At 41.4% G+C, this 26,345-nt stretch overlaps 1 protein-coding gene across 11 annotated transcripts in view; it reads right to left on the reverse strand.

Moving 5' to 3' along the window:
- DLGAP1 (DLG associated protein 1) overlaps positions 1-26,345 on the reverse strand; it is a 781,268-nt gene that overhangs the window by 123,842 nt on the left and 631,081 nt on the right. For all 11 annotated transcript variants that reach the window (XM_070778877.1, XM_070778878.1, XM_070778884.1 and 8 more), the window contains one exon: positions 20,244-20,484. In XM_070778877.1, the coding sequence (XP_070634978.1) occupies positions 20,244-20,484 (241 nt within the window). The remainder of the gene's footprint in view (positions 1-20,243; positions 20,485-26,345) is intronic.

Below are 26,345 nucleotides of genomic sequence, written 5' to 3' on the forward strand. Positions count from 1 at the left end.
TCTTTTCTTTCCAAAATTATCCTTCAGATGTGCTCAGATTGATGGGGGTGTGGTGGGTGGGTGGCAGAGGGTATGGGGAATATTTGTGCAAAATCCATTATCAGCATTTACAGCTGCTATTGTTATCAATGACTCCTCATAAGATGGTGTCTTGGTACAAAATCAGACACTGAATTCTGGGGACTCTGTATGTACAGGGCAGAGCCTAAACAACCAAGTACAATCAGGGTTAATTCTGAACCAAGGTAATTCTACCAATTCTCCCTCTCCTGGCTTCTCCCCCACCATCCACTGCGTTATCAGCTGAGTTTGGTGCAGCTGCAACTGATTGAACCTCCAATCACCTCCAGAATATTTACTAGGCGCCGAAACTGATAACAGCTGATATTAACCATGTGCGGGAAAAGATGAGGGGGAAGGAATGATAAGGCTGAAGGATAATTCCAAGATGGATGGGCTTGGAGCCTGCGGACACATAACTCAGACAGTCGAGGCTTATGCAGTAATTGGCAAGATTTGTCAAGCTGGAGGAGGCTTTAGTTGAAAAGATGAGACGAGTAAATTTTCCAGTAGCTTGTCAGGAGTTAGGAGTAAGAGGATGCGCAAATTGCCTTTAGGGATAAGAGGAAGGCATCTGGGATGGGAAAGAAGCAGTCTCTTAGGAGGCAGGATTGAGCAGCAAATTGATAATTACGTTTTTGCTTATGTTTCTGTTCTCAAAACTCAACATTTGCTTATAGTCTTCCACTTGATCACAAACTTCAGTACATCATAAGTATTTGGTGGTTCTTCCTCTGACACGCAGCGTGATGTGTACGATGTGAAAACAGCTGCCTGTGAAACCGCACTTGTGTTTGGAAGCCCGACATCCTGGAGATGTCTGACGGGCACCCGCATGTCTGAGGAAGTGCCCAAGAAGCAGAATTGATCAATACGCCTATTTCATTAAGGCTTCAGCTATTTGCCTCTGCCTTTTCATCAGCCTGTTTAGGAAGAGAGAAAATGGACATATGGGGAATCCAAAAATAAAAGGTTTTGAGGATGATTTACCATTTTGAGTTAACATAGAAAAACACAGGCAGGCAGGCGGGGACACTGATGATTCTGCCCTATTCTGAATCTTCCAAATGCTTCTGGAGGTGTGTTAACATCAGAAATAGCTCCTTAAGAAAGAACTTTATCCAAGGGCCACAGGTTTCTTAGTCTCCACCCCACTAGTTTAAAAAACAAAAAACATAATTTTGATTCAGAACCAGTTTGAGGGGAGAGAAGTGTGGGTGTCCTGCTCAGTTAATGTAATCCTATTAAGACTTTCTTTGGAAGGAAAACAAAACCATGAGTGATTTTCTAAGATGTTTGCTGCTGCTGCTGCTGCTGCTGCTGCTGCTAAGTCGATTCAGTCGTGTCCGACTCTGTGCGACCCCACAGACGGCAGCCCACCAGGCTCCTCTGTCCCTGGGATTCTCCAGGCAAGAACACTGGAGTGGGTTGCCATTTCCTTCTGCAATGCATGAAAGTGAAAAGTGAAAGTGAAGTCGCTCAGTCATGCCCGACTCTTAGCGACCCCATGGACTGCAGCCTACCAGGCTCCTCCATCCATGGGATTTTCCAGGCAAGAGTACTGGAGTAGGGTGCCATTGCCTTCTCAGTCTAAGATGTTTAGAACTTCCCTATTATGTAGTTGAAACCAAGAGGAGTGTATTTGGAAAGGTCCATTACAAATGACACACAGGTTCAAAGAGTCAATTGGTTTTCAAACAGAACCAGAGGTTGAGAATGAGTGGATGGAGATACAGCCCCAGAAGGAAGACTCCAAATGAACACATACGGTGATCAGAAGGTTCATGGCAGACGTGTAAAACTCAGGCAGGAAGTAAGCCTCAATCCACTCAGCATCTGGTTAAAATATCCTCCTGTTGCACACATTCAGCTTTCATGCTATAGATCTACCACCAGGTTGAAATGTACAAATTAATGTATGTAGGTTTTAAAATTCAGTAGACAACACAGCAGAGGTATCTCTCTCTCCTCGATGAAGGCTTCACAATGCTCCTGATACAACTAACACATCCTATATGATCACGGTTGGGAAAAGCCAGCCCACAGTAGTTTTGTCCAAGGCCACGTGACCATGTGAATGAAGGGAACTCAACTGCCTGTTTCTGAGCCCCATTCATGCCGTGTTGCCTCAAACAGAGTTTTAGGAGAACACAGGTGAGAAGAGAGAACGGGTTAGCGTGGTAGCCTTCACCTTTCCTAAAGTTTCCCTTTGAGTTGCTAGAATGGGTGAGAAAAGGCTAAGAGCTTTTGAGTTCTCTCTGGAAGAGAATAATGAAAAGAGGAGGCAAAGACAAAGTCAGGAAAAGGTTTGAGAAAGGAAAAGGCAGATGTTGTAATGACAGTCACCGAAGAACCTGGTGATGTTCGATTCTAGAGCCAGCAGAGTGCTGTGCTGAGGGCCACAGGTATCCCCTAAAGCACTAGCCTTTGTTTTGTGGTTTTGACGCTTCTCATGAAGCAAGAGTCTTCATCCTTTTTCGGTGTAAATTTGTCAGAATCACTTTAATGAACTAGGATAATGAATATCTTCCAGGACTCTGCACAGTCCCATCCAGCATTTCCCTTTTTCCACTTTCTAAAGAGTCCTCGCCTTTCTAAAAACACAGGTGGCCTCCTCTATTGTATTAGATCGTTTTGGTGGCGGAAACCCTTTCTTTCTCTGTGATTGCTTGGGGAGCTTTTCTGGCTGGAACACAGGCACCAGCCGACAGCAGGCCTCTGAGGGTTCAGCTTTGTCGGCCTAAGAACCACAAAGGCGTGGATTTATGTTTCAAAGATCCCTTAATCTGGTTTTGTGTAGCTTTGCACTTTGTCCTAAATGCCCTTCTCTTCAAAAACCACCTGCAACTGCCATTTGCAAATGAACCGCCTCTGACATCTGAAGGCAAAAAAAAAAAAAAAGGCAAAATCTACAGAAAGCTCACCTGCTACCCTTATGAGAGGCAGGGACGGCAAAGCAAAGGCTCCTTAAAAAATTCAATTTTTAAGAATTCTTTCCTAGAAGGAGTTACTATATGCTTAGACAAATAACAAGCATCACCAAGCAGCATCTTTCTCACGACTATCTTCATTTACCCAGTGTAACCACTGAACCCAAGAGACTTCATTTAACCAAGGAAAAAAGGTGAAATTGAAGGATATGAGATGTATTATCATTTCTAAATGGAACCTTAACCCTGAAATGTTATCTATTAATATTTCTGTTTTAAAAATAAAATTCATTTTATGTATTATGAAAGTAAAACATGCCCACTGCAGAAATAAAGTATAAAGAAAAACCCAAACTGTCTTTGGCTCCAATAGCGAAGGTAATTACTGTTTAACTAACATTTTAGTGCATTTATTTCTGCCCAGTTTTTTTCCCCCCTGTGTGCAGTTTCTTAACATAGTTCTGCATTATGTGTGCAGTTTTGCAATTTTGGCAGTGCTTCACTGTACTCTAGACATCTAGCTTGATCTAAGAAGTTCTTCCCCTCAGTATTACCGTAAGTTCTTTCTAAATATAATTTTAGTGGCTGGCATAATAGTTCATTGAAGTGAACGTTTCATAATTTGCCTAACAGTTCCCTTGTGGTGGTATTTTTCAGTCGCTCAGTAGTGTCTGACTCTTTGTGACCCCTTGGACTGTAGCCTACCAGGTTCCTCTGTCCTTCATTATCTCCCAGAGTTTGCTCAACTTCATGTCCATTGAGTTAGTGATGCTGTCTAACCATCTCATTCTCTACTGCCCCCTTCTCTTTTTTCCCTTCAATCTTTCCCAGTATCAGGGTCTAGGAAATGGCAACCCACTCCAGTATTCTTGCCACAAGAATGAACATGAATGAACATGAACAACATTTCCCTCCTGGCAGACAAATCTTCACTTATCATCAAAGGTGTTTTTCACCATCATAAATAATGCTGTGGTGAACATCTTTACAAAATTTCTCTCACATTGTCTCCACAGAACAGTTTCATAGAGGGAAAAACAGGTAAAGAACAATGAATATCCAAAAGTTTTTAGAGATTTCAATATCCGGCTTGGGTTGAATCTCATGGCTTGGATAGGTGCAAAGAGTGAGAGTTTTGCTGCTTTTTTAAAAAAATGGAATTAAAAGTAGAGAAGAAATTACATGTTCTCAGCACCTTTAGAGATTATCAGTATTTTTTCTGGCCTTTCATGGTACTCTAGAATTTGGGGGATGAATAATATGATGCTTTTAAGAGAAAGTTGGGAAAAAATAGACTCAGTGTCCATAAAAATGCTTTGTAGATCTTCTCATAGTTTAATATTCATTCCAGAGATGGGCTCAGCAATCCATTAAGTCCTCCTTATTCAGATATTCATAGGTTAAACAGAGATTTGAGACCAAGTCAGGATTGAGGCTGCTAATATTAGGATAACTTTTAAATTCACAGATAAGAAAGGGAAAAGGAGGTGTAACCTCCCTGGGACTTTGACTAGGAGAAGTGGGGAGAAAGAACATAAAGTAGAATTAAGAGTCTAAGAATAAACGGAAGCCTTTATTTGCAGAAGTTAACATTTACCAGTCTCCTTGAGTCTCATCATTTTACCCATTTTGGGAAGTCCATTCCCCAAATAAAAAATGATTGAAACTTTGTTTCTCAAGATGGTGTGGGGGAGACATGTGACCATCCCACTCTTTCTAAAATGAAGTGGTTTATTTTCAGGTGCTTGAGAAAAAAAAAGTAAAGAACTTTCTGCTTCTGTATAGATGTTGGAGTTATCCTAGAAACTTAAGGAATTCAGTGAAGTAGAAAATTTCCTGAGGAACTCTTAGATTTTCACCTATCAGTCAACTATCAACAAATGTTCTTGGCCAAATTTCGTATGCGAGAACTGTAGCTTTGTGTTTTGAAGGCTAATGTGCAACAGCTGCAAAGCGATACATTAAGTGGTATTTAAAGTTTTTAGCTTATAGTTTGGGTCAGGCCTGTGTGCTTAGTCACTTGAGTCCTGTCTGACTCTTTGTGACCCCATGGACTAAAGCCCTCCAAGCTCCTCTGTCCGTGGGATTCTCCAGGCAAGAATGCTGGAGTAGGTTGCTATTTCCTCCTCCAGGGGATCTTCCCCACCCAAGGATGGAACCTGTATCTCAGTCTCATGATTTGGCAGGCGGATTCTTTACTACTATGCCACCTATAGTTTGGTCACAAGGTACTAACTGAGACCTTAAACCATATAAGACTAGTGGAGTTAGACTGATCAAGGCCAAAGTTAAGAGCTTGCATTCTTTTGATTTAAGCAATTAAAAAAGCATTGAGGACTTGTGGAATGTGGCTTTCTTTTTTTCTGATGGATAGCTATTCATGTTTTAGGTAACTAATTTTTATTGTTTAAATTTTTTAAATTTTGAAATTTTTATTACTTTAGTTATGAAAGAAGGAAAATTTAAAGTATAATTGATTAGCTTCAAGTGTATAAAATAGTGGTTTGATATTTCCATACATTACAAAATGATCATCACCATAGTCTAGTTACCAATTGCCACTATGTAAAGTCACTACAATATTATTGATTATGTTTCCTATGTCACACATTATATTCTGTGACTATTTTATAACTGGAAGGCTGTGCCTCAATCTCCTTCATCTACTTCACTTATTCCCTCACTCCACTTCCCTGTAGCAGCCATCTGTTCATTCTCTGTGTCTGGTAGTCTTTTTCTGTTTGTTAATTTGCTTTTTAGATTCCACATGTAAGTGAAACCATACGATATTTGTCCTTCTTTTTCATTATTTCATTAAGTATGATACCCTCTAGGTCTGTCCACATTGCAAATCTCATTCTTTTTCGTGGCTAAGTAATGTTCCACTATGTAAGTGTGTAGAAAACTTTCTCTGTATCCATTCAGCTGCTGATGGACACTTAGTTGGTTTCCATATATTGGCTACTATAAATAGCGTTGCAATGAACATAGGTATGCATATATCTTTTTGAATTCATGTTTTTATTTTCTTTGAAAAAATATCCAGAAATAGAATTGCTGGATCATATGGTAGCTATATTTTTAATTTTTTGAGAACCCTTCATACTATTTTCCATAGTGTTTGTATCATATAATAAAAAAATAGTTTTATTTATTTTTGGCTGCACTGCCTCTTCATTGCTGTATGTGGGCTTCCTCTAGTGTGGTAAGCAGGGGCTTCTGTTCATTGTAGAGCGTATACTCTAGGTGCGTGAGCTTCAGTAGTTGTGGAATGTGGGCTCAGTAGTTGTATCACAAGGGCTTAACTGCTCCATGGTATGTGGAATCTTCCCAGACTGGGGATCGAACTGTGTCCCCTGCACTGGCAGGCAGATTCTTATCCACTGCGCCACCAGGGAAATCCCCAGGTAACTAATTTTTAAGTGAAAAGAAAGTTTCTTTAAACATGCTTTTTACTTAATGGGCTGCAGTAGATGTGCTGTAAATCTGGAAAAGATACTGATGTGGTTAGTATCTGAACTGAAGAAACACACGGCGATTCCAAAGGCTAAGCAAACAATGCCTGGTGCTTGCGTTACTTTTTAAGACAAGTTGTGCTTTATTAAAATTCCACTCTGATTGATATGCCACGAAAGTCATCCTTGATGACTTGAAAGACGATGGATACTGCTGTTCTTGAGAATTCTTTGTCTCCACTTTTTTGTCAGTCACAATTGTTGAGTTTTGGTTTGAGCAGTTGAAGATTTTTAAAGAGTGTATAATTTAGCTTATAGGTTTCAGAGTGGTGAGAAAAAAAATACTTGGATAGGATTGGGAAGGAGGATAAGGGACTCTGACAGTGATATGAGGCATTGAGTACAGGGTGCACAGTGAAATATAATTTTGGGTGGCACCCATGAGTGAAAATTGGGTCATGTTAGGTGGGGCCTATGTCTGGAAAGCATAGTTTCAATGTTTGATGGGTAGAGGGAGTTACATAATAGAGATGAAAACAAGGCCTGCCCACCCATGCATATCCTCTTCAAAGGAAACCCTGCTCAAACCACCCATTGAAGAAGTCATGGCTACTGGGTCCCTGGAGTCCCAGAAGGGTAGGAGAGGGAGGGTGGGGATGAAAAAGTGATTACAGAAATGACAGCTGAAAATTTCCCAAACTTGGCAATATGGCCAAAAAAAAAAAAAAGGATAAATACAATAGACTTTCTCCTCTGAAATTTCTGCATTATGTATGACATTTGAAGCAAAAAATATAACGTGTGATGTGGTTCTCAATGTGGAGAAAATATTTAAGATGATTAGATTATAAATGGGAGAAGGCAAAGGGACTTGAAAGCAGGTTTGGTTTCTATACCTCATTCAAACTGGTAAAATGTGGACAAGAGTAGATCTTTGTCCTGATGGAGACCCCCTGGAGGTCTGCAACCCACTGCAGTATTCTTGCCTGGAGAATCCGCATGGACAGAGGTGCCTGGCGGGCTACAGGCCATGGGGTCACAAAGAGTTGGACATGGTTGAGCGACTAACACACACAGTAGTTCTGTATCTTGATTGTGGTGGTGGTTACAAGAGTCTGCACTTGGATAATTACCCATATACATCATACCAATGTCAATTTCCTGGTTATGATATTGTATGGTTATCTACAATGTAATCATTGGGAGAGACTGGGTGACTGGGTATAAGTAATTGCTGTACTATTGTTGCAATTTCCTATACTTATATAATTATTTCTAAACAAAAAATTCAAAGATAATGGAAAGAAGTTCCATGAAAATAATAAAAGCCAACATTTAATATCTCATACCTTTCTGGCCATAATAATCATTTTGGGAGAGAAGAGTACTTCAGAAGCAAAGCAGTGGGTAATATGGACTCACTAATTTTCTTAAATTAAAAAATTTAATCATGGGGGGATATATAGTAGGATAAGAATATTATTTTGGGGGGCTCCAAAATCACCACAGATGGTGACTGAAGCCATGAAATGAAAAGACGCTTGCTCCTTGGAAGGAAAGTTATGACCAACCTAGATAGCATATTCAAAAGCAGAGACATTACTTTGCCAACAAAGGTCCGTCTAGTCAAGGTTATGGTTTTTCCTGGGGTCATGTATGGATGTGAGAGTTGGACTGTGAAGAAAGCTGAGCGCCGAAGAATTGATGCTTTTGAACTGTGGTGTTGGAGAAGACTCTTGAGAGTCCCTTGGACTGCAAGGAGATCCAACCAGTCCATTCTAAAGGAGATCAGTCCCGGGTGTTCTTTGGAAGGAATGATGCTAAAGCTGAAACTCCAATACTTTGGCCACCTCGTGCGAAGAGTTGACTAATTGGAAAAGAGTCTGATGCTGGGAGGGATTGGGGGCAGGAGGAGAAGGGGACGACAGAGGATGAGATGGCTGGATGGCATCACTGACTCGATGGATGTGAGTTTGAGTGAACTCCAGGAGTTGGTGATGGACAGGGAGGCCTGGCGTGCTGTGATTCATGGGGTTGCAAAGAGTTGGACACGACTGAGGGACTAAACTGAAGAATATTGTATGAAAAACTAGTTTAAGATTGGATTTTGAGAGAGAAAGGATGGCAACCCTACTCAGAAATTCCGGGTGAGCTTCTGTCTTCATATCACCTGATATTCCTCATCAGGGATACACTTCTAAGGTATAAAATGGGTTAAGCAAAGTTTATTTTAATAATATATCCCCTTGAGACCATAAAGCTGAAAAAATACTGTAGGGATTAAAAACTAATAAAATTCTGACAGGGTGTCATATATTTTAGCATAATTTAGACTAGTTATTTTCTTCTGTAAGGTAAAGTAGAAGTTATTAGAATTAGTAGTCTTAATAATTGATAATTGATAGAAAAGGGAAAAAAAGAGCAGCGGCATGAATGGACCTAGAGATTATGATACTAAATGAAGTAAAAAAAAGAAAGACAAATACCATGTTTCACTTACATGTGGAATCTAAAATATGGCACCCATGAACTTACCTACAAAACAGAAACAGACTCAGAGAGGAGGCGCGCTGTTGCCAAGGGGGATATGGGGGGCGGGGGAAGGGGTGGACTGAGAGTTTGGGGTTAGTGGATACAAACTTGCATATAGAATGGATAAACAATGAGGTCCTACTATATATAGCACAAGCAACTATATCCAATCTCCTGGGATAAACTATAATGAAAAAGAATATAAAAAAAGAATGTATATACGTGTATAACCAAGTCACTTTGCCGTATAGCAGAATTAACATTGTAAATTATAGTTCAACTAAAAATGGCCAAAAAATGGGTAAGAGAGAAAAGTTATCTGTTGTGTGCTGGTGGAATTTACCTGTCAGTAGGATACCAGCAGATGGCAAAGAAAACTTTCAGTGTTAATAGTGACATGGCCATTGATTTCTCATTACAATAAATATATGACTATTTCATATATAGTTGCTAATGTAGTAAATGATGATGACTGCAGCCATGAAAGTAAAAGACGCTTACTCCTTGGAAGGAAAGTTATGACCAACCTAGATAGCATATTCAAAAGCAGAGACATTACTTTGCCAACAAAGGTCCGGCTAGTCAAGGCTATGGTTTTTCCTGTGGTCATGTATGGATGTGAGAGTTGGACTGTGAAGAAAGCTGAGCGCTGAAGAATTGATGCTTTTGAATTGTGGTGTTGGAGAAGACTTTTGAGAGTCCCTTGGACTGCAAGGAAATCCAACCAGTCCATTCTAAAGGAGATCAGCCCTGGGTGTTCTTTGGAAGGACTTATGCTAAAGCTGAAACTCCAGTACTTTGGCCACCTCATGCGAAGAGTTGACTCATTGGAAAAGACTCTGATGCTGGGAGGGATTGGGGGCAGGAGGAGAAGGGGATGACAGGATGAGATGGCTGGATGGCATCACCGACTCGATGGACATGAGTCTGAGTGAACTCCGGGAGTTGGTGATGGACAGGGAGGCCTGGCGTGCTGCAGTTCATGGGGTCGCAAAGAGTTGGACACAACTGAGCGACTGAACTGAACTGAACTGAATGTAGTAAAATCATGGTACTATTCATCTTGGTCTTCTCTTTTTAAATACGGACACTTGGCAACAGTAAAGGGTCATCCTAAACGCTTGACAGAAAGTCAATTGCAGGAGGAACAGAGACACAAACCCTTGGCTGGAGCTGTGAAGGCATGTCCAAGTGCCAGCATTAATCACACGTATGGTTTTCAGCTGCTACTAGTTTGCTGTATTTGTTAAAGTTCAATATGAATTGGATCAGACAACATCGAACTTTGAAGAATTTTAAAAATGTCTGTTTATTCCATTATAAAACATGAGTCTATGGAGGTATCAGGAAGATTAAAAAGTGAATTTTTAGGTTCCGTGTTGTCATTAATTTTGGGGGAGAAATTTCCCATATAACAAATATTCACAGGAAAAGAGTCTGATTTTCTAATGTGTGTTTTCTGATTGATCTTGGTAACTGGGTTGTGAATACTCAACCCAGCCAAGAGACCAGTGAGATCAGGAGTAAATAATTGTAGTATTTTTTTTACTTAGTCCAAGGCAGAGACCAACGATGACTTCATCAACCACAACACAAAACCTACCAGCTGCTTTCTTTCCACATGAGTAGGTAAAGATTCCTTTTCCCATTCAGTGCTTTCTGACAGCACTGTAACTAGATCAAGGGGTTATATTTGATCTTTTAAATCCATCATAATGTCAAAATGACAAAGTGTAATATGAAATTTTAAACCCAAGGAGTATTTTAGTTTTTGAGGTTTTGTCTCTATTCATTGTCATTTCTCTCTCTCTTTTTTTTTTACATATTTAATTTCACTTTAGATATTGCAGGGTTAGACAAACCAGCATGAAACATGGTGTTGCTAATATGTGATTAAAACATTTCTTTTCAAGAGGGGTTTTCAGAAAATTTTATGGAAAACACAGGTTTCAAACATGGCAGGAACTAAATGAATATTTGTGGGAAGAAAAATGAATTAAAAGAGTTTTTGGGCATCTCATTCTGTAGACAAATTTGTATTAAATTAGTTCAGGGTATACTATATTTTACTAAGCACTTATTGATGAGTAAAGAGAATTTAAGTGTGGACTTCCCTGGTGGTCCAGTGGTTAAGGCTCTGTGCTTTCAATGCAGGGGCCAAGGGTTCAATCCCTGGTCAGGGAACTAAGATCCCATATGCCATGCACTGTGGCCAATAAATAAATTCCAAGTTCTTAGTCATTCTACTGTATCTTTAAAAAAAATAAAGAGAATTTAAGAGCCTGCTCTGTCACTTACTAACTTGGTCAAGCTGTTTAAACTTGCTAATAAGCCTTAATATTTTTTCCTGTATTGTGAAAACAATGATATCATATCCTGTACATGTCACAGACTACTCGTGAGGATTACATGAAATAATCTCCACAGCTGGTTCATAGTGCTTGCCAAGGAGTAAATGCTTCACGATTAGCCATTATCATCATTATTAAACTAAAACAGATTGAGAGATTTAAAATCAAAGCCAACAGAGAGACTTTATGTGCATTGTACACAGTGCTTCCTTATTAATGGTCTTGTTTGAACCTCACAACAACCCTCAAGGCTGGAAGACACTGGAACTCCATCACTACTAGCCCTGTGATAACCCCTCAGGTGGGCAAAGGCATATTAGCAGGCTGTTTATGGAGCATGATACCTCCAGGCCTGGCACACTGGTCCTGAGAGGTGATTTAAAATATATATATATATTTTATTAAAATATAGCTGATTTACAATGTTGTGTTAGTTACAATGTTGTGTATAGCAAAGAGATTCATTTATACACATATCTACATTCGTTTTCATATTCTTTTCCATTCTGGCGTATCACAGGATATGAACATAGTTCCCTGTGCTATAGAGTAGGACCTTTGTTTTTTATCCGTTCTCTATAATAGTTGGCATCCGCTAACCCCAAACTCCCAGATCCCTTTCCTACCCTCTCCCCCTTGGCAACCACAGTTTGTTCTCTATGTCTGTGAGTCTGTTTCTATTTTGTAGATAAATTCATTTGTGTCATAGTTTAGATTCCACATATAAATGATACCATATGGTGTTTGTCTTTCTCTTTCTGACTTACTTCACTTAATAAAATGATAATCTCTAGGTTCATCCATGTTGCTGCGAATGGCATTATTTCATTCTTTTTTATGGCTGAGCAGTATTCTATGGTGCGTGTATACATACTACATCTTCTTTATCCTCTGTTGATGGGTATTTAAGTGGCTTCCATGTTTTGGATATTGTGAGGGGTGCTGCTATGAACACAGGGGTGCATGTAACTTTGGAATCATAGTTCTCTCCAGATATACGCCCAGGAGTGGGATTGCAGGATCGTATGGGAGCTCTGTCTTTAGTTTTTGAGGAACTTCTATGCTGTTCTCCATAGTGGCTGTACCAGTTTACACGCCCACCAACAGTGTAAGAGGGTTGCCTTTCCTCCACACCTCTTAGAGGTGATTTATGTGATAAAACTGCTGGAGGAGACAGACCCTCTATCTTCTTCAGTGTTGACAGGACTTCTGTATTTTATGACTTCATAATATTTCTATTTAGAGTACAAAAGAATGCCACCTTGAGGGCCCCAAAGTAGAAATGTTATAACCAAAGTCTTCCTAGAATCATCACAGTCCGTTTTCTCAGATATTAAAAAACAGAGAAGTTTCCTCACAAAAGGCATAGTTTTTTCTACAAATCTGGCTCTTTTTTTCTGGTCTAATCCTCCTAAGATGGGAGGAAGTGGATGTCTCCAGTCCTACATGGATATTTGGGGAAATTCAAGGAAGGGAGCCTCATAAGCAGAGGGACAAGAAACCAGTCCAGGCAAGATCTGAAATTTATTGCTTGATCTTATCTCGAGTAGAAAAGAAAGGTTCTTTGTTTAAAAAAAAACTTCTGGCCTATATCTGTCCTTTGGACTTCTGAACCTTTCCTTCATTGCTTTATAAAAACAACCTGTTAATTAACTTCATGCCTGTTCGAAAGAAGTGAACTTCCTCTGAACTCTAAGGATTCTTGGTGAATTTGTAGAGCTGGGGCTCAAACAAGCAAAGGGTGATGGCTGGCTGACCTGGTGTTTTATTCTGATTTTGCTTCCAGCTAGAGGCCCACCACTCTGGGTCTTAGTTTTCCTACCTTAAAATGAGTTCTGTGGATGAGATCAGTGGTGATAACCTTTTTCAGTAAAAGGCCAGAGAGCAAATATTTTTGACTTTCTGGACCATATGGTCTTCAGCAACTACTCAGTTCTGCTGTGAAAGGGTAAAAGCAGGCACAGATAATATGTAAACAAAGGAGTGTGACTTTATGTTCATAAACTTTATTTATAAAAATAGGAAGCAGGTTAGATTTGGCCCCTAGGTTGTGGTTTGCAGACCTGTGGACTGGATGATGTAGAATTTTCTTCTATTGCTAATATTTTATGATTCAACCTGTTTTAATAGCAATACTATTTCCCTGGGAAAGTCACCTTGATTATGCAAACATCTGTTGAATATGGAGTTTGTGAGGTAGTTAAGTATTTTTCTGCTGGTCACTGCAGTGTTCCTGGAGAAGGAAATGGCAACCCACTCCAGTATTCTTGCCTTGAGAATTCCGTGGACAAAGGAGCCTGGCAGGCTACAGTCCATGGGATCGCAAAGAGTCAGTGAGCAACTCTCCCTCGTACTCATTGCAGCATTATTCACAATGACCCAATATGGAAACAATCTAAGTGTCCCTGGAGGGATGGGTGGATGAAGATGGAGTATACAGGTCCACAATGAAGCAGTTTTTAATTTTTTAAATTAAAAACCCTTTTTATTTTATATTGTAGTACAGCTGATTAACAATGCTGTGATAGTTTCAGGCGCACAGCATAGTGACTCAGTCATATACACACATGTATCCCTTCTGCCCCAACCCCCCCAACCCCCATCTGGGCTGCCACATAACACTGAGCAGAGTTCCCTCTGCTATACAGTAGGTCCTTGTTGGTGATCCATTTTAAATACAGCAGTGTGTACATAACCTTCCCAAACTCCCTAACTATCCCTTCCCCCCACCCTTCCCTCTATCCTTCCCCTCAGCCACCATAAATCCATCCTCTCAGTCTGTAAGTCTGTTTCTGCTTTGTAAGTCTATTTGATACCGGATGGAATATTATTCAGTCATGAAAAGGAAGAAATCTTGTCATTTGTGACAACATGGGTGGACCTTGAGGGTATTATGTTAAATGAAATAAGTCAGAGAAAGGCAAATACTGCAGGATCTCACATATATATGGAATCTAGAAAAGCTGAGGCAGAGAATACACTGGTGGTTCCTGGGGGCTGGAGGGTGGGGGAAAGGCAGAGATGGTGATCTAAGGAACAAACTGCCAATTAGAAGATGAATAAGTTCTGGAGATTAATGTACAGCATCATGATTATAGTCAACAAGACTGTGTTGCATTCAAAGTTGCTAGGAGAATAGATCTTAAATGTTCTCACCACCAAAAAGAAATGATAATTATGTGAAGTCATGAAGGTGTTAGCTAACACTGTGGTGGTCACCATGTAGCAATACATTCATGTATCAAATCAACTCATCGTACACCCTAAATGTATACAATGTGGTATCTTTGTCTGGTTTTGGTATCAGGGTGATGGTGACCTCATAGAATGAGTTTGGGAGTGTTCCTTCCTCTGCAGTTTTTAAAAACAGTTTCAGAAGGCTAGGTGTTAACTCTTCTCTAAGATCATGGCATCCAGTCCCATCACTTCATGGGAAATAGATGGGGAAACAGTGGAAACAGTGTCAGACTTTATTTTTGGGGGGCTCCAAAATCACTGCAGATGGTGACTGCAGCCATGAAATTAAAAGACGCTTACTCCTTGGAAGGAAAATTATGACCAACCTAGACAGCATATTCAAAAGCAGAGACATTACTTTGCCAACAAAGGTCCGTCTAGTCAAGGCTATGGTTTTTCCTGTGGTCATGTATGGATGTGAGAGTTGGACTGTGAAGAAGGCTGAGCGCTGAAGAATTGATGCTTTTGAATTGTGGTGTTGGAGAAGACTCTTGAGAGTCCCTTGGACTGCAAGGAGATCCAACTAGTCCATTCTGAAGGAGATCAGCCCTGGGATTTCTTTGGAAGGAATGATGCTAAAGCTGAAACTCCAGTACTTTGGCCACCTCATGTGAAGAGTTAACTCATTGGAAAAGACTCTGATGCTGGGAGGGATTGGGGGCAGGAGGAGAAGGGGACGACAGAGGATGAGATGGCTGGATGGCATCACTGACTCGATGGACGTGAGTCTGGGTGAACTCCGGGAGTTGGTGATGGACAGGGAGGCCTGGTGTGCTGCAATTCATGGGGTCCCAAAGAGTCGGACACGACTGAGCGACTGAACTGAACTGAACTGAAACGTTTGATAGAACTCTCCTGTGAAGCCATCTGGTTCTGGACTTTTGTTTGCTGTGAGTTTTTAAATCACAGTTTCTTAAACTTACACAATGTAATGTGTCAATGATACCAGAGTAAAACAAGTATTTTTCTGCATCTTCTCTTATTTTTCTTTCTCCATTATTGAGTGCCTACCATGTGTATTATAAATATAAATTACTACCTTAATGTCATTTTGCTCAAGATCTTGTGTGTTTAGGGTTTGTTGTTGGGGGTGGGTGTGTGGGGAGCAGGCTGTACGGAGGGTAGGATGAGGGAAGATAGGTTCAGTGTGGTTTTCTGTACGGGATGGCTGACCAGGTGTGATGACCCAAACCTGTGAGAACTCCCAGAAGTTAGCCCTGACCTCAGGTGCTCTACAGGGTAACTGCTTCTGTATATGGAGCTGGGAGAGTGTGTGAGGTTAAGATTATGGAAAAGCATGTCTCTGTTTAAAGGAGAATGTGACTGCTCTTGTTGGAAAAATCAAACTGGAAATATGTGTTGTGATCACTGTGGCCCCAAGCCACACTCACAAGGGCAAGCTGTGTTGAACTCCCTGCTTGAGGACCCTGGCTGTTTGCCCAGGAGGATGCTCTGTCCTGGACCCTTGCTGCCCTTCCTGGGGGCGCCATGAAGGACAGGAGACCAGTTCAACCCCATTCATTTTTAAGAGCTTCCCCTAATGAAAAGAATATAGCACACCAGCCAAATATCAGGAGCAACAGTGTGGCACATGCTTACTCTTCATAAAGTCACATTATTATTACATAAGTCTTTCTTGAAACTCTTGTAATGTACCAAAGGAAATATCTTAAAAGACCAGAGAATCATGTATCATGATAGCTTGCCTATTTTTGTGAAAGAGTATTATTTTAACTCAAATATTATATTGGCTTTAAAAATAATAAAAAGCAGTAAGTGTTTATTTAAAACATCTCCCTCTGTCTAGGAGGGAGATGTTTTAAATAAACACTTACTGCTTTTATTATTATTATCCTCTGTCTACACCCACTGACCCTCCGGCTTCTGTGTGCTGCGTCACCACTGCAAAGGACATATTTTGTGTCCTTTCTGACCACGTGTATGTGTGTGTATCTGCATGAGCATGTCCATCGATGATGATGCACTGTTCATGCTTATCCAGACTCTTGTGTCACCAGATTGAAGTCTGTCTAGCTGCAATGTGGCAATGCTTTCGATAGATCTTGAACGCTTAGCATAGGAAGTAAAAAGAAATCTCATCCTTAAACACATCCAATTGCATTTGTATATTTCACAGAAGGCCAGCTGAATCCAGTTCTCCGAAGTGGAGGTTTGGGTCTATTTCTATAGCACCAAGTTCTACTTTTACCTAAAGTACTCAGACGATTGAGGTAATGGTGCTTGTTTTCCCACAGTCATGAGGCTAACTGATCACTTAAAAATTTTACTTTCCTAGTGTTAGTTGCTCAGGCATGTCTGATTCTTTTCGACCCCATGGACTATAGCCCACTGTGCTCCACTGTCCATAGGATTCTCCCGGCAAGAATTCTGGCGTGGGTAGCCATTCCCTTCTCCAGAGGATCTTCCTGACCCAGGGATCGAACCCAGGTCTCCCGCATTTTGGGCAGATTCTTTATCATCTAAGCTACCAAGGAACAGTACCTCTAATCCTCACCAAATAGTCCAATGGTGCAATGATTATATAGGAACTTACTTGAATCTATTAGGTGGAGAGATATCTGAGTGCTTGAAGCAGATAATAAAGGGAGATAATATAGGACTGTATCATAGTTAGATAAACCAAAATGTCAATTAACCAAAAGAAGCATAACTATACATCACTCCCCAACTCAGTTCCTAGTTGGCTCTGAGTCTCCATTAATCCCTGGTCATATCACCAGGGGCTCCTTAGGGCCCCTTGGAGCCGAGCCCATCTTCCTGACTCTCCCACATGGCAGCAGACATTTCTGTGGACCTTTCTCGGTGGTTTCTTTTTGCTCATATGAGGAATGGACAACACTGGAGGAGAAAAGCTTAATAGTCTAGTTTGCTAAACATCTGAACCATTTAAAATGGGCTGACAAAAATCAAAGACAGAATGTGGATTGTTGTGGGGGGAAGTTAATAGCTATTAACTGCAGTTGACAAAAATGAATTGTTTTTCAGACAAAGGGAAGTTTAGGACATTTAAAATCTATTGTAAATGTCCAAGAATAATGAGCAAAGGCGAAATCTATGTCACATCCTACTGAACACAGATGTAAACCTGACCTATGTGCACAAGGGAAATGGTTAAAATTAGAGCAAAGTCATTTCCTGATTAACACAGATGAGTGCGTGCTTTCAAAAACTAGTAGGTCCTATGAGAAGGCAGATTTTCTATGGAAGGAAACCAGTAGAAGAAAACATATTAATAATAGCACTGACATCATCATGACAGAGAGAAGGAAAACTCTGTGTATATGTGTGTGTGTGTGAGAGAGAGAGAGAGAAGAGGGCTAAGAAGGAGATACAGGAAGTATGACAGAAGTAGAATTAAGGGCACAGAACCTTATTATATCCTAAAATGACTTTTTTTTTAAAGAACAAATCCATGGTATAGATAAGCTTTGAAAAGTGATATTAGAATTCTAAAGGCTTTACTTAGAATCTATAATAACATTTAGTTCTTAAACTGTTTGCTTGTTTTTCTATGACTGTAAGGACGATATAATGTTGACTTGGATGACGAAGGGTGACGTCACCAGCTGTCCTGTACACAAATCTGGTATTTTGTGCTTCACCATTCCCCATGACAAGTTCCATCTTCCTGCCCCTAACCCCCTGCAGCTGCAGCCAAGCCTGGAGTCTCGCCGCCCTGACGGGGCCCAGGACTTAGGACAAGGCTCCTAGAGCCCAAGGTGGAGCGGATGTTGTCAGCTCTGTGGGGTTTTCGTTGACTGCTCCCTGTTTTTGGCTGTTCTCCCACACAGGGCCTCTGGCTAAAGCCTCTCCAATTCTAAATTGAACAACACAAGACACCCCCACCCCAGGCCCCCTTCACCTCCTTCTCTGATAGGCTTGTCAGATTTAGCAAACATTGCAGATGTCACAGATAATTCTGTAGTGTAAGTAGGTCCCATGAAAGATTTGGGATATACTGACACTAAAAAATGATTCATTATTGATCTGAAATTCACATGTAACTGGCAACTTGGATTTTACCTAGTGACCTTATTATCTGAACTCTGGAAACCCTCAGCATACCTGGGAAGGGTCTTAGAAAGGTCAGAATAGGGTATTTGGGGCGGGGTGTTCCCTTTTCCTTCCCTCGGCCCTTCTGGGCAAGGATCTGAATTTTGCATATTTAAGGAGCAATTGCAGCACAGGAGAGTAGCTGGTGAGTGATGAATCTGCTGTACAGAGAACAGATCAGACAGGGCTGGGGGGAGGTGGGTGGGGACGGGGCGGGGAAACAGGGAAACACCAAAGACGAAACTAGAGACACAGCCACACCTTCAAGCTACACTTATTGCACAGATGTAAACACGCACAAATATGCCCATGAATGAATTTAAAAATGTGTTCATTTCCTGAACCAACTTTATTTAACTTATTAACCTCGTCTGTGGCTGTTTGTGCAGAATCTCCTAGTGAGCAAAAACGCACACCTTCTGTCTCTGGTGGGAATCGGCCACCCAGGGCCAGAGGTGCTGGGATACAGTGGGTCAGCTGAGCCACGGTCTAGAAGCATCTCTTCCCTAATCCTGAGATCTTAATTTGCCTTGGTCCAGAAGGAAGACCTGTTGTTTAACCTTTAATGGCTTTCTTGCAAGTAAGATGAGAACCTATTAGTTCCCAAGCCAGCGAAAGTTCTAAGCTGAATGATAATTGCTGACATTTGAGGCACCTAGAATGAAAACTGAATAGTTTAGCATAGATTTTTCCTTCTAATTAATTCATCATTTATCTTGACTCGATGTGATGATCTTTTTTATCAAACTAGTCTTTATTGGAGTAATGCTAAATTCTACCAAAGTTAAGACTAGTTACAATGGAGAGGATTTTCTTCTTGGACCCAAATGTTATTTTTTAAAAAAGCACCCTGAAACCCTCCAAAACAATACATTCACTGTCACACACAATCCGTGGCTATAGTCCTATATAGGTCCAGTGTCATGGAAACCAGCTAAGCTCTTCTGTGCCTCTCTGATGAAAATCTGATCAAAAGACAGTGTAGTGGCATAAATCCAAACTCAGTTTAGAGTGCAAAGGAGGTGCTGGGTGCGTATAGATAGTCAGGAGGTCTAAAATAAAATGAAATAAATCTGCCTTTGGGTATAATAAAAGAAAACATAAGTTGTGCAATCAGTGTTACTGCATCATCCATTTCTTACTGTCTCACAATGATAGTTCAGGTCTTTCGGGAGAGTCATTTTGTGTATATCTTGGGATTTTAAAAGCTTTCCAGCTCTGCCTTGCTCAACAATCAGGGTGTCTGATTCGTGGAGAGGGTCATAGCCCTGAACGGGAGGGTCTGCTGATGGAGCGCAGGAGTTGGGTGGGATGAGAGTACTGGCCCTAGGATGCTGTGTGGGCACCTTGGGAACATCTCCCCCTGTGCTGTCTCCCTTGGTCCCCGAGTTGCAGTTTCCTCTGGTGATTCCGGAGACGCAGATGGAGTTAGAAGGGGGTGCGTGACTGTGGCCGGAGGCTGGGATGCCTCGCGGGGAGTGGGTGGGGTCTGGTGACCGGAGACTGTGTGACACCCGCGAGAGGACCATGTGCAGTGTCTGGGGACAGTTGAGGCGCTGCCCGGGCGGCGGGGGTGGTGCGCGGGGCTGGCTCTGCACACTCACCCGTGCTGCTTTGGATGGTCCTCACGGTGGTGGTGGTGCGCGGCGGGGAGGAGGACCGCAGCGACACGCACTCGTCGTCCTGCGAACAGCCTTTCTCGATGGCTCGTACGTAGCTGTGGCTCCGCATGCGGAAGCAGCCAGGCATCGGCAGGTCCAGGGCTTCCACCGCCTGCGACTCCAGCTCGCTGAACACCGACTCGCACACCGACTCGAACTGCCCGTTCACCTCCATCTCGCTCACCTGCAGGGCCAGATGGGACGTTAGCAACAGCTCTTCCCGGGGAGAAGCCAACTCGCCCTCTGAGCATCTCCAAACCGCATCCCCGAGAGGAACGCCCCATCAGATAGCATTAAATTCGAACGTATTTTTAGCTCCTCAGCAAAGAGATCAAACCAGTCAACCCTAAAGGAAATTAACCCTGAATATTCACTGGAAGGACTGATGAAGCTTCCATACTTGGCCATCTGATGAGAAGAGCTGACTCATTGGAAGACTCTGATGCTGGGCAAGACTGAGGGCAGGAGTAGAAGGGGACAACAGAGGATGAGATGGTTGGATGGCATCACTGACTCCATGGACATGAGTTTGAGTAAGCTCTGGGAGTTGGTGATGGCCAGGGAAGCCTGGCGTGCTGCAGTCCATGGGGTCACAAACAGACACACCTGAGCCATTGAACAGCAGCATCCTTGCAGACTAATGGGGTGGTATCTAGCTTATAGTCAGTTAAATTCTAAAGAAAGAGAACTTTGTTTTTAGAATGCAAGGAAGCATGGTGTTGGGAAATCATTCCTCCAGCTCATGCTGAGGTGTTAATTTTCCTTTATCCCTTCTCCAGCAGATATAAATGCAAACCTAGGGGCCACTGTTACAGCCCACGGTCAGAGTTCATGTACTTCAATGGGGCAATTTTTGGCACAAACGTTTTAGAAGCTAGTATTTTTATTGTGCCTTTGGAAGTGATTAGTTCGTCAAATAATTTGTGTCCACTGGAGTGTAATTTAGTGCAAAGTCTAGAAACAGGCCCTATATTTTCTGGCAAGATATATATATTCTGCACAAAAATAGGTCAATCCAGATATGTCAGTCTTGAAAGACACTATTATTGAGATTTTCAAACTGTATCAGTCAGTTCAGTTCAGTTCAGTCGCTCAGTCGTGTCCGACTCTTTGCAACCCCATGAATCGCAGCACGCCAGGCATCCCTGTCCATCATCAACTCCCGGAGTTTACTCAGACTCACGTCCATCGAGTCAGTGATGCCATCCAGCCATCTCATCCTCTGTAGTCTCCTTCTCCTCCTGCCCCCAATCCCTCCCAGCATCAGAGTCTTTTCCAATGAGTCAACTCTTCGCATGAGGTGGCCAAAGTACTGGAATTTCAGCTTCAGCATCATTCCCTCCAAAGAAATCCCAGGGCTGATCTCCTTCAGAATGGACTGATTGGATCTCCTTGCTATCTAAAAAAGGTTCACTCTTCTCAATAAAAAGCTGATATGGTCCACAAATTGTTTTTAAAATCTTCCAAATAAATTGTTCCCCCTTTTGAGGAATCGGTGTTTATTAACTTATATTCCTCTGTATATAACTTACCCTGGATTTGAACACCACATTAAAAAAAAAAAAGCCAGACCAGGTTGTTTAATCGCTTAGTTGTGTGCAACTCTCTTGCCACCCAACAGACTGTAGGCCTAGTTTTACAAATGACTACGTTTTTTCATACAAAAAGGTGATTCTTTATCCAGCCTAGACACACATATAGGTCAAGTAGCTGTAGATGGCTTATAAAAACAAAGAGCGAGCCCCCAACTCAGCCCCAATTCTTCCTCCCCAGAAGAACCATTTTCAATTCTTCCAGGTGAATCTTAACGGTATTTGCATCCATATTGCCAGACACATGCTTATGTGAATCTCCTGATATGTTCAGAGACCTCTGACAACCTCTTGGTTTCCTTCCTGCCCTTGAAACATCTGTCTGGGTGCCTCCTACTACATACAATCTATGGCTGCTAAGCCCACTGCTGTGCTGGGATCTCCCTTCCCCATCATTCTGGGGGTGCCTTTCATTATCCAACTTGTGGTGGTGCCCCAGTTCCCCTTTCCTTGTTTTATTCCCTCTTTTCAGTGGAGCACATCTTCTAGTGCTTTCTTGGGAAGGCAGCCCCCTTCACATTGTTGGCAATATCTGTACCACCTCCACCGTTAAGGGAGAGCATGCTTGCATTTAGAGTTTTAGCTGCATCCCTCCTCCTTTCAGGTATTTCTCGGCTTCTCTCCTTGTCTCTTAGCCTCCATGTGTGCTAGAGACTGAGAAAACAGATGTCTTTCTCACCTCTGAGCCTTTCTGTGTGTGCTGGTTTGCCCCATCCCTTCTGGAAGCTTTTTAGGATTTTTTTTTTTTTTTTTTGGTCCTGAGTGATCTAATGTTTCACCATGGCATTCATTCCCTGTAGGGATCTTTGTCCATTCATTATACTAGGTACTAGGTGGGCCCTCCCAACCTGCAGATTCATATCTTTCAGTTCTGGGACCATTTCTGGGACCATCATTTCATTAGTAATTGCCTTTCTTTTGTTTCACTGCTCAGATTTTAAATTCATTTGGATTTATTTTTTTATCTGGTTTAATGCCGTGAGTGGGACTATAGAGAAGGCTGAGTGCTGAAGAATTGATGCTTTCAAACTGTGGTGTTTGATAAGACTCTTGAGAGTCTGTTGGACAGCAAGGAAATCAAACCAGTCAATTCTAAAGGAAATCAATCCTGAATATTCATTGGAAGGACTGGTGCTGAAGCTGAAGCTCCAATCCTTTGGCCACCTGATGCAAAGAGCTGACTCACTGGAAAAGAACCTGATGCTGGGAATGACTGAAGGCAGGAGGAGAAGGGAACGACAGAGGATGAAGTGGTTGGATGGTATTACTGACTCAATGGACATAAGTCTGAGCAAATTCCAGGAGATAGTGAAGGACAGGGAAGCTTGGCATGCTGCAGTTCATGGGGTCGCAAAGAACTGGACACGACTTAGCAATTGAACAACAATGCTGCTTCTACTATATCATGGCAATTCACTTCAATTCTCTGAGCCTCACTTTTCTCATCTGTAAAATGGGTATAATAATACCTACCTCACAGGGATGCTTTTAAGGAGAAAAATAAAATATACAAGTGAACATTACTAGGCACATAGTAGGCATTCCATAAGTACTAGATATTATTTTATATTCTCTGAGGTTCATAAATTAAAAAATGATCTTTCTTATGCATGTGTGCATGTCTGTAGCCCGCCAGGCTCCTCTGTCCATGGGATTCTTCAGGCAAGAATACTAGAGTGGGTTGCTATTTCCTTCTCCAGGGGATCTTCTAGATCCACAGATCGAACCCACGTCTCCTGCGTTGGCAGGCACATTCTTTACCACTGAGCTACCTGGGAAGCCAATCTTTCTTACAGTTGATATGAAATTAATGAGATAATACGCAAAGCTTATAGCATATGTCAGGTAAGTGATATATAGTAACTATTCCATTCTTCTCATTTCCATTATTACTACCACTATTATTGGCAATATCATTGCCACTAATACCCCAATTCCAGCAGATATTGAAGAAACTTACGAGTTAGGAGTCAGGACACCTAGGTGTTCTAGGTTCTGTCACTGGCTAGCTGTGTGCTCAAAAATGCTTAAGTCATCTCAGTTTACATTTCTGGTACAAATACAATGAAGGGATAGTTTAGGTCAAAAGTCACCACTAACCTGCTGGTATTACCATCAAGTACAATAACTGCCCTATCACATTTACATTTTTAAAATGGTGTACAAACCCAAACATCACTGGATAAAATATATCTGTGGGCGTCTAGTTTATCATTCTAGGTGAAGATGTTTGATTTGGATTTGAAGTAAATTGAGAAGTAAATTGGGCTAATTTGGAAATGAGAGTTATTATGCCAAATATTTTTTAAAATGTGACGTTCTCAAATTCTTCTCAAGTCTTACTTTAAAAGCCCCCATTTTTTAGATGTGTATATAGAAAAAAAAAGTAGAAAGGGAATAAACATATAAAAAGATGTTTGTTTCTCCTCATAATCCAAGCGCAATCTGTTTTTAGGGATATTTTATTTCTGTAAGGTATGAATGGCGGAAACAATTTAGTTATTCTATACCAATTTCTTACAGCATTTTACTTTGATCTTTCTAGGAGCCTTTGATGAATAATATTATCAGGTTTTAAGAAGGAATAGGATATAGTGCACTTAAATTCTATACTATTAGAGCTGCTACTGAAGATCTAGAAGAGAGATATCTCCAGCACCACAACCACCAACTACTTGTTGAAAAGCCTAGAATATATGTAGTGGGATTACTTAGAAGAAGAAATCATTCCCTTTGAATAATGACAATGCTGGGATGGTGACAGAAAATTTGAAATCATCCTTCCTGATACTCTGTTCCTTGAAAAATGAATATGATACTAGAAAAACGGTGTGTCATTAGGAATCCATTTAGGGTGGCTCTGCTTCCTGTATTTTACTTCAGGCGAAATGATCACACCACTGAATTGCAGACTTGACCCCCACCACCCTGGATCAGGGCCCAGATGTGCCTCTTCAGTGATTTGTCGACATTGTACTAAGTTGTCACCAGAAAGTGACACTGTCTCAAGGGAGGTCAGATCTGTGGCGCAGGGACTAAAAGCAGGCAGCTGCATGAGTGTGCGTCCTGATGAGGAAGCTCTCCTGCTTTAACCATGTGAAGTTATGACAGCAGTGGGTGTGTATAAACATTTCCAGCAAAATATTCTAATCCCATGGATGTATTCTTCAGGTGTGACACTGGAGAGTTATAGACTCTTTTACAATTCTGGAAGGCTATGTGACCACGAGCTTGTCCAGAATAAAGATCAGTTTAAAGAAGTTTTAAAAATTTATTGTTTATATTGAAAAAAAGTAAGAACAAAGCAAAGTTCAAGTTTCACCAAACGAGACACCAAATATTTACCTAAGAGTTGGGATAGTGAGCCTCACTGGACAGCGGTAGCTGGCACAAATAGATATGTGTACTCTTGGAGATTTCTTTAAGGAAATGTACAGCGGGCAAACATTGGAATCCAATATGCCAACTTTTCCTGACTTCCACCCTACCCTGACATTGGAGCCTTGCTGCCTTTGCTTTTCAAGGATACATTTTAGCAGGAAGCTCTATTTTGATGGTGGGGACAAAATGAGAGGCGTGATCCTATTTCAAGGTCTTACTCTGATAGATCAGAGACACTTCAGGGCTTAGCCTACCATTCAACACCACCGCCTTAGCATCTTCACCGCTACCACCATCGTTAGCCTCATCTCTACCACCACCATCATTACCACCACCCTCATCACACTCCTCAGCACCATCACCAGCACCATCTCCATCAACACTGTTGCTGCTATCAACAGCAGCAGCAGCACGACCATCACCACCACCGGTAATATTAATTCTCACCTTGGTGATCACAAAGTCTTTCAAACTAGCCTCTCTGCCTCTTCAGGCTCTTTCTCATTCTCTCCAATTTTCCTACAATTAAATTTTTTTGGGGGGGTGGTTGGATTAACTATCCTTCATCAAAGTTCTGATTGTCTGTTTTGCCTGCATAAAAGCTGAAGTTTTAATTAATCTTCAGTCAGTCTCCCTCCTAATGAATAAGGTCCAGTTCCCTGGGCCCTGCATGGAAGGCTGTGCACGAAAGATGCCTCTAAGACAAAATTCAGAACAGATTGCCCATTGCTGCGGCTACAAGTATTCTGAACTCCAACCACATACTATTGCTTGCATATGCTTTGGGGCTTCCAATGTGGTGCTAGCGGTAACTGCTTTAGGCCAACATTTTTCAAAGTTCAGATATATACTACTTTAATACATACTTCTTTATTAATACATTATTTATTAGAATCACCTGGAATATCTGTTAAAATGTACATTCCTAGACCCCATGCCTAGAAGCACTCTCTTTAGAATCCTGGGCACTGAACACTTTTTTTTTTCTTTTTTTTATTCTCTTGGGTATCTTGTTGACAATTTCATGACCACAAAGTCCCATTTAACTTTTGGTTACTTACATATCTTACAG

Source organism: Bos indicus, chromosome 24 (assembly GCF_029378745.1).
Source record: "Bos indicus isolate NIAB-ARS_2022 breed Sahiwal x Tharparkar chromosome 24, NIAB-ARS_B.indTharparkar_mat_pri_1.0, whole genome shotgun sequence".
In the NCBI taxonomy this organism is placed as follows: Eukaryota; Metazoa; Chordata; class Mammalia; order Artiodactyla; family Bovidae; genus Bos; species Bos indicus.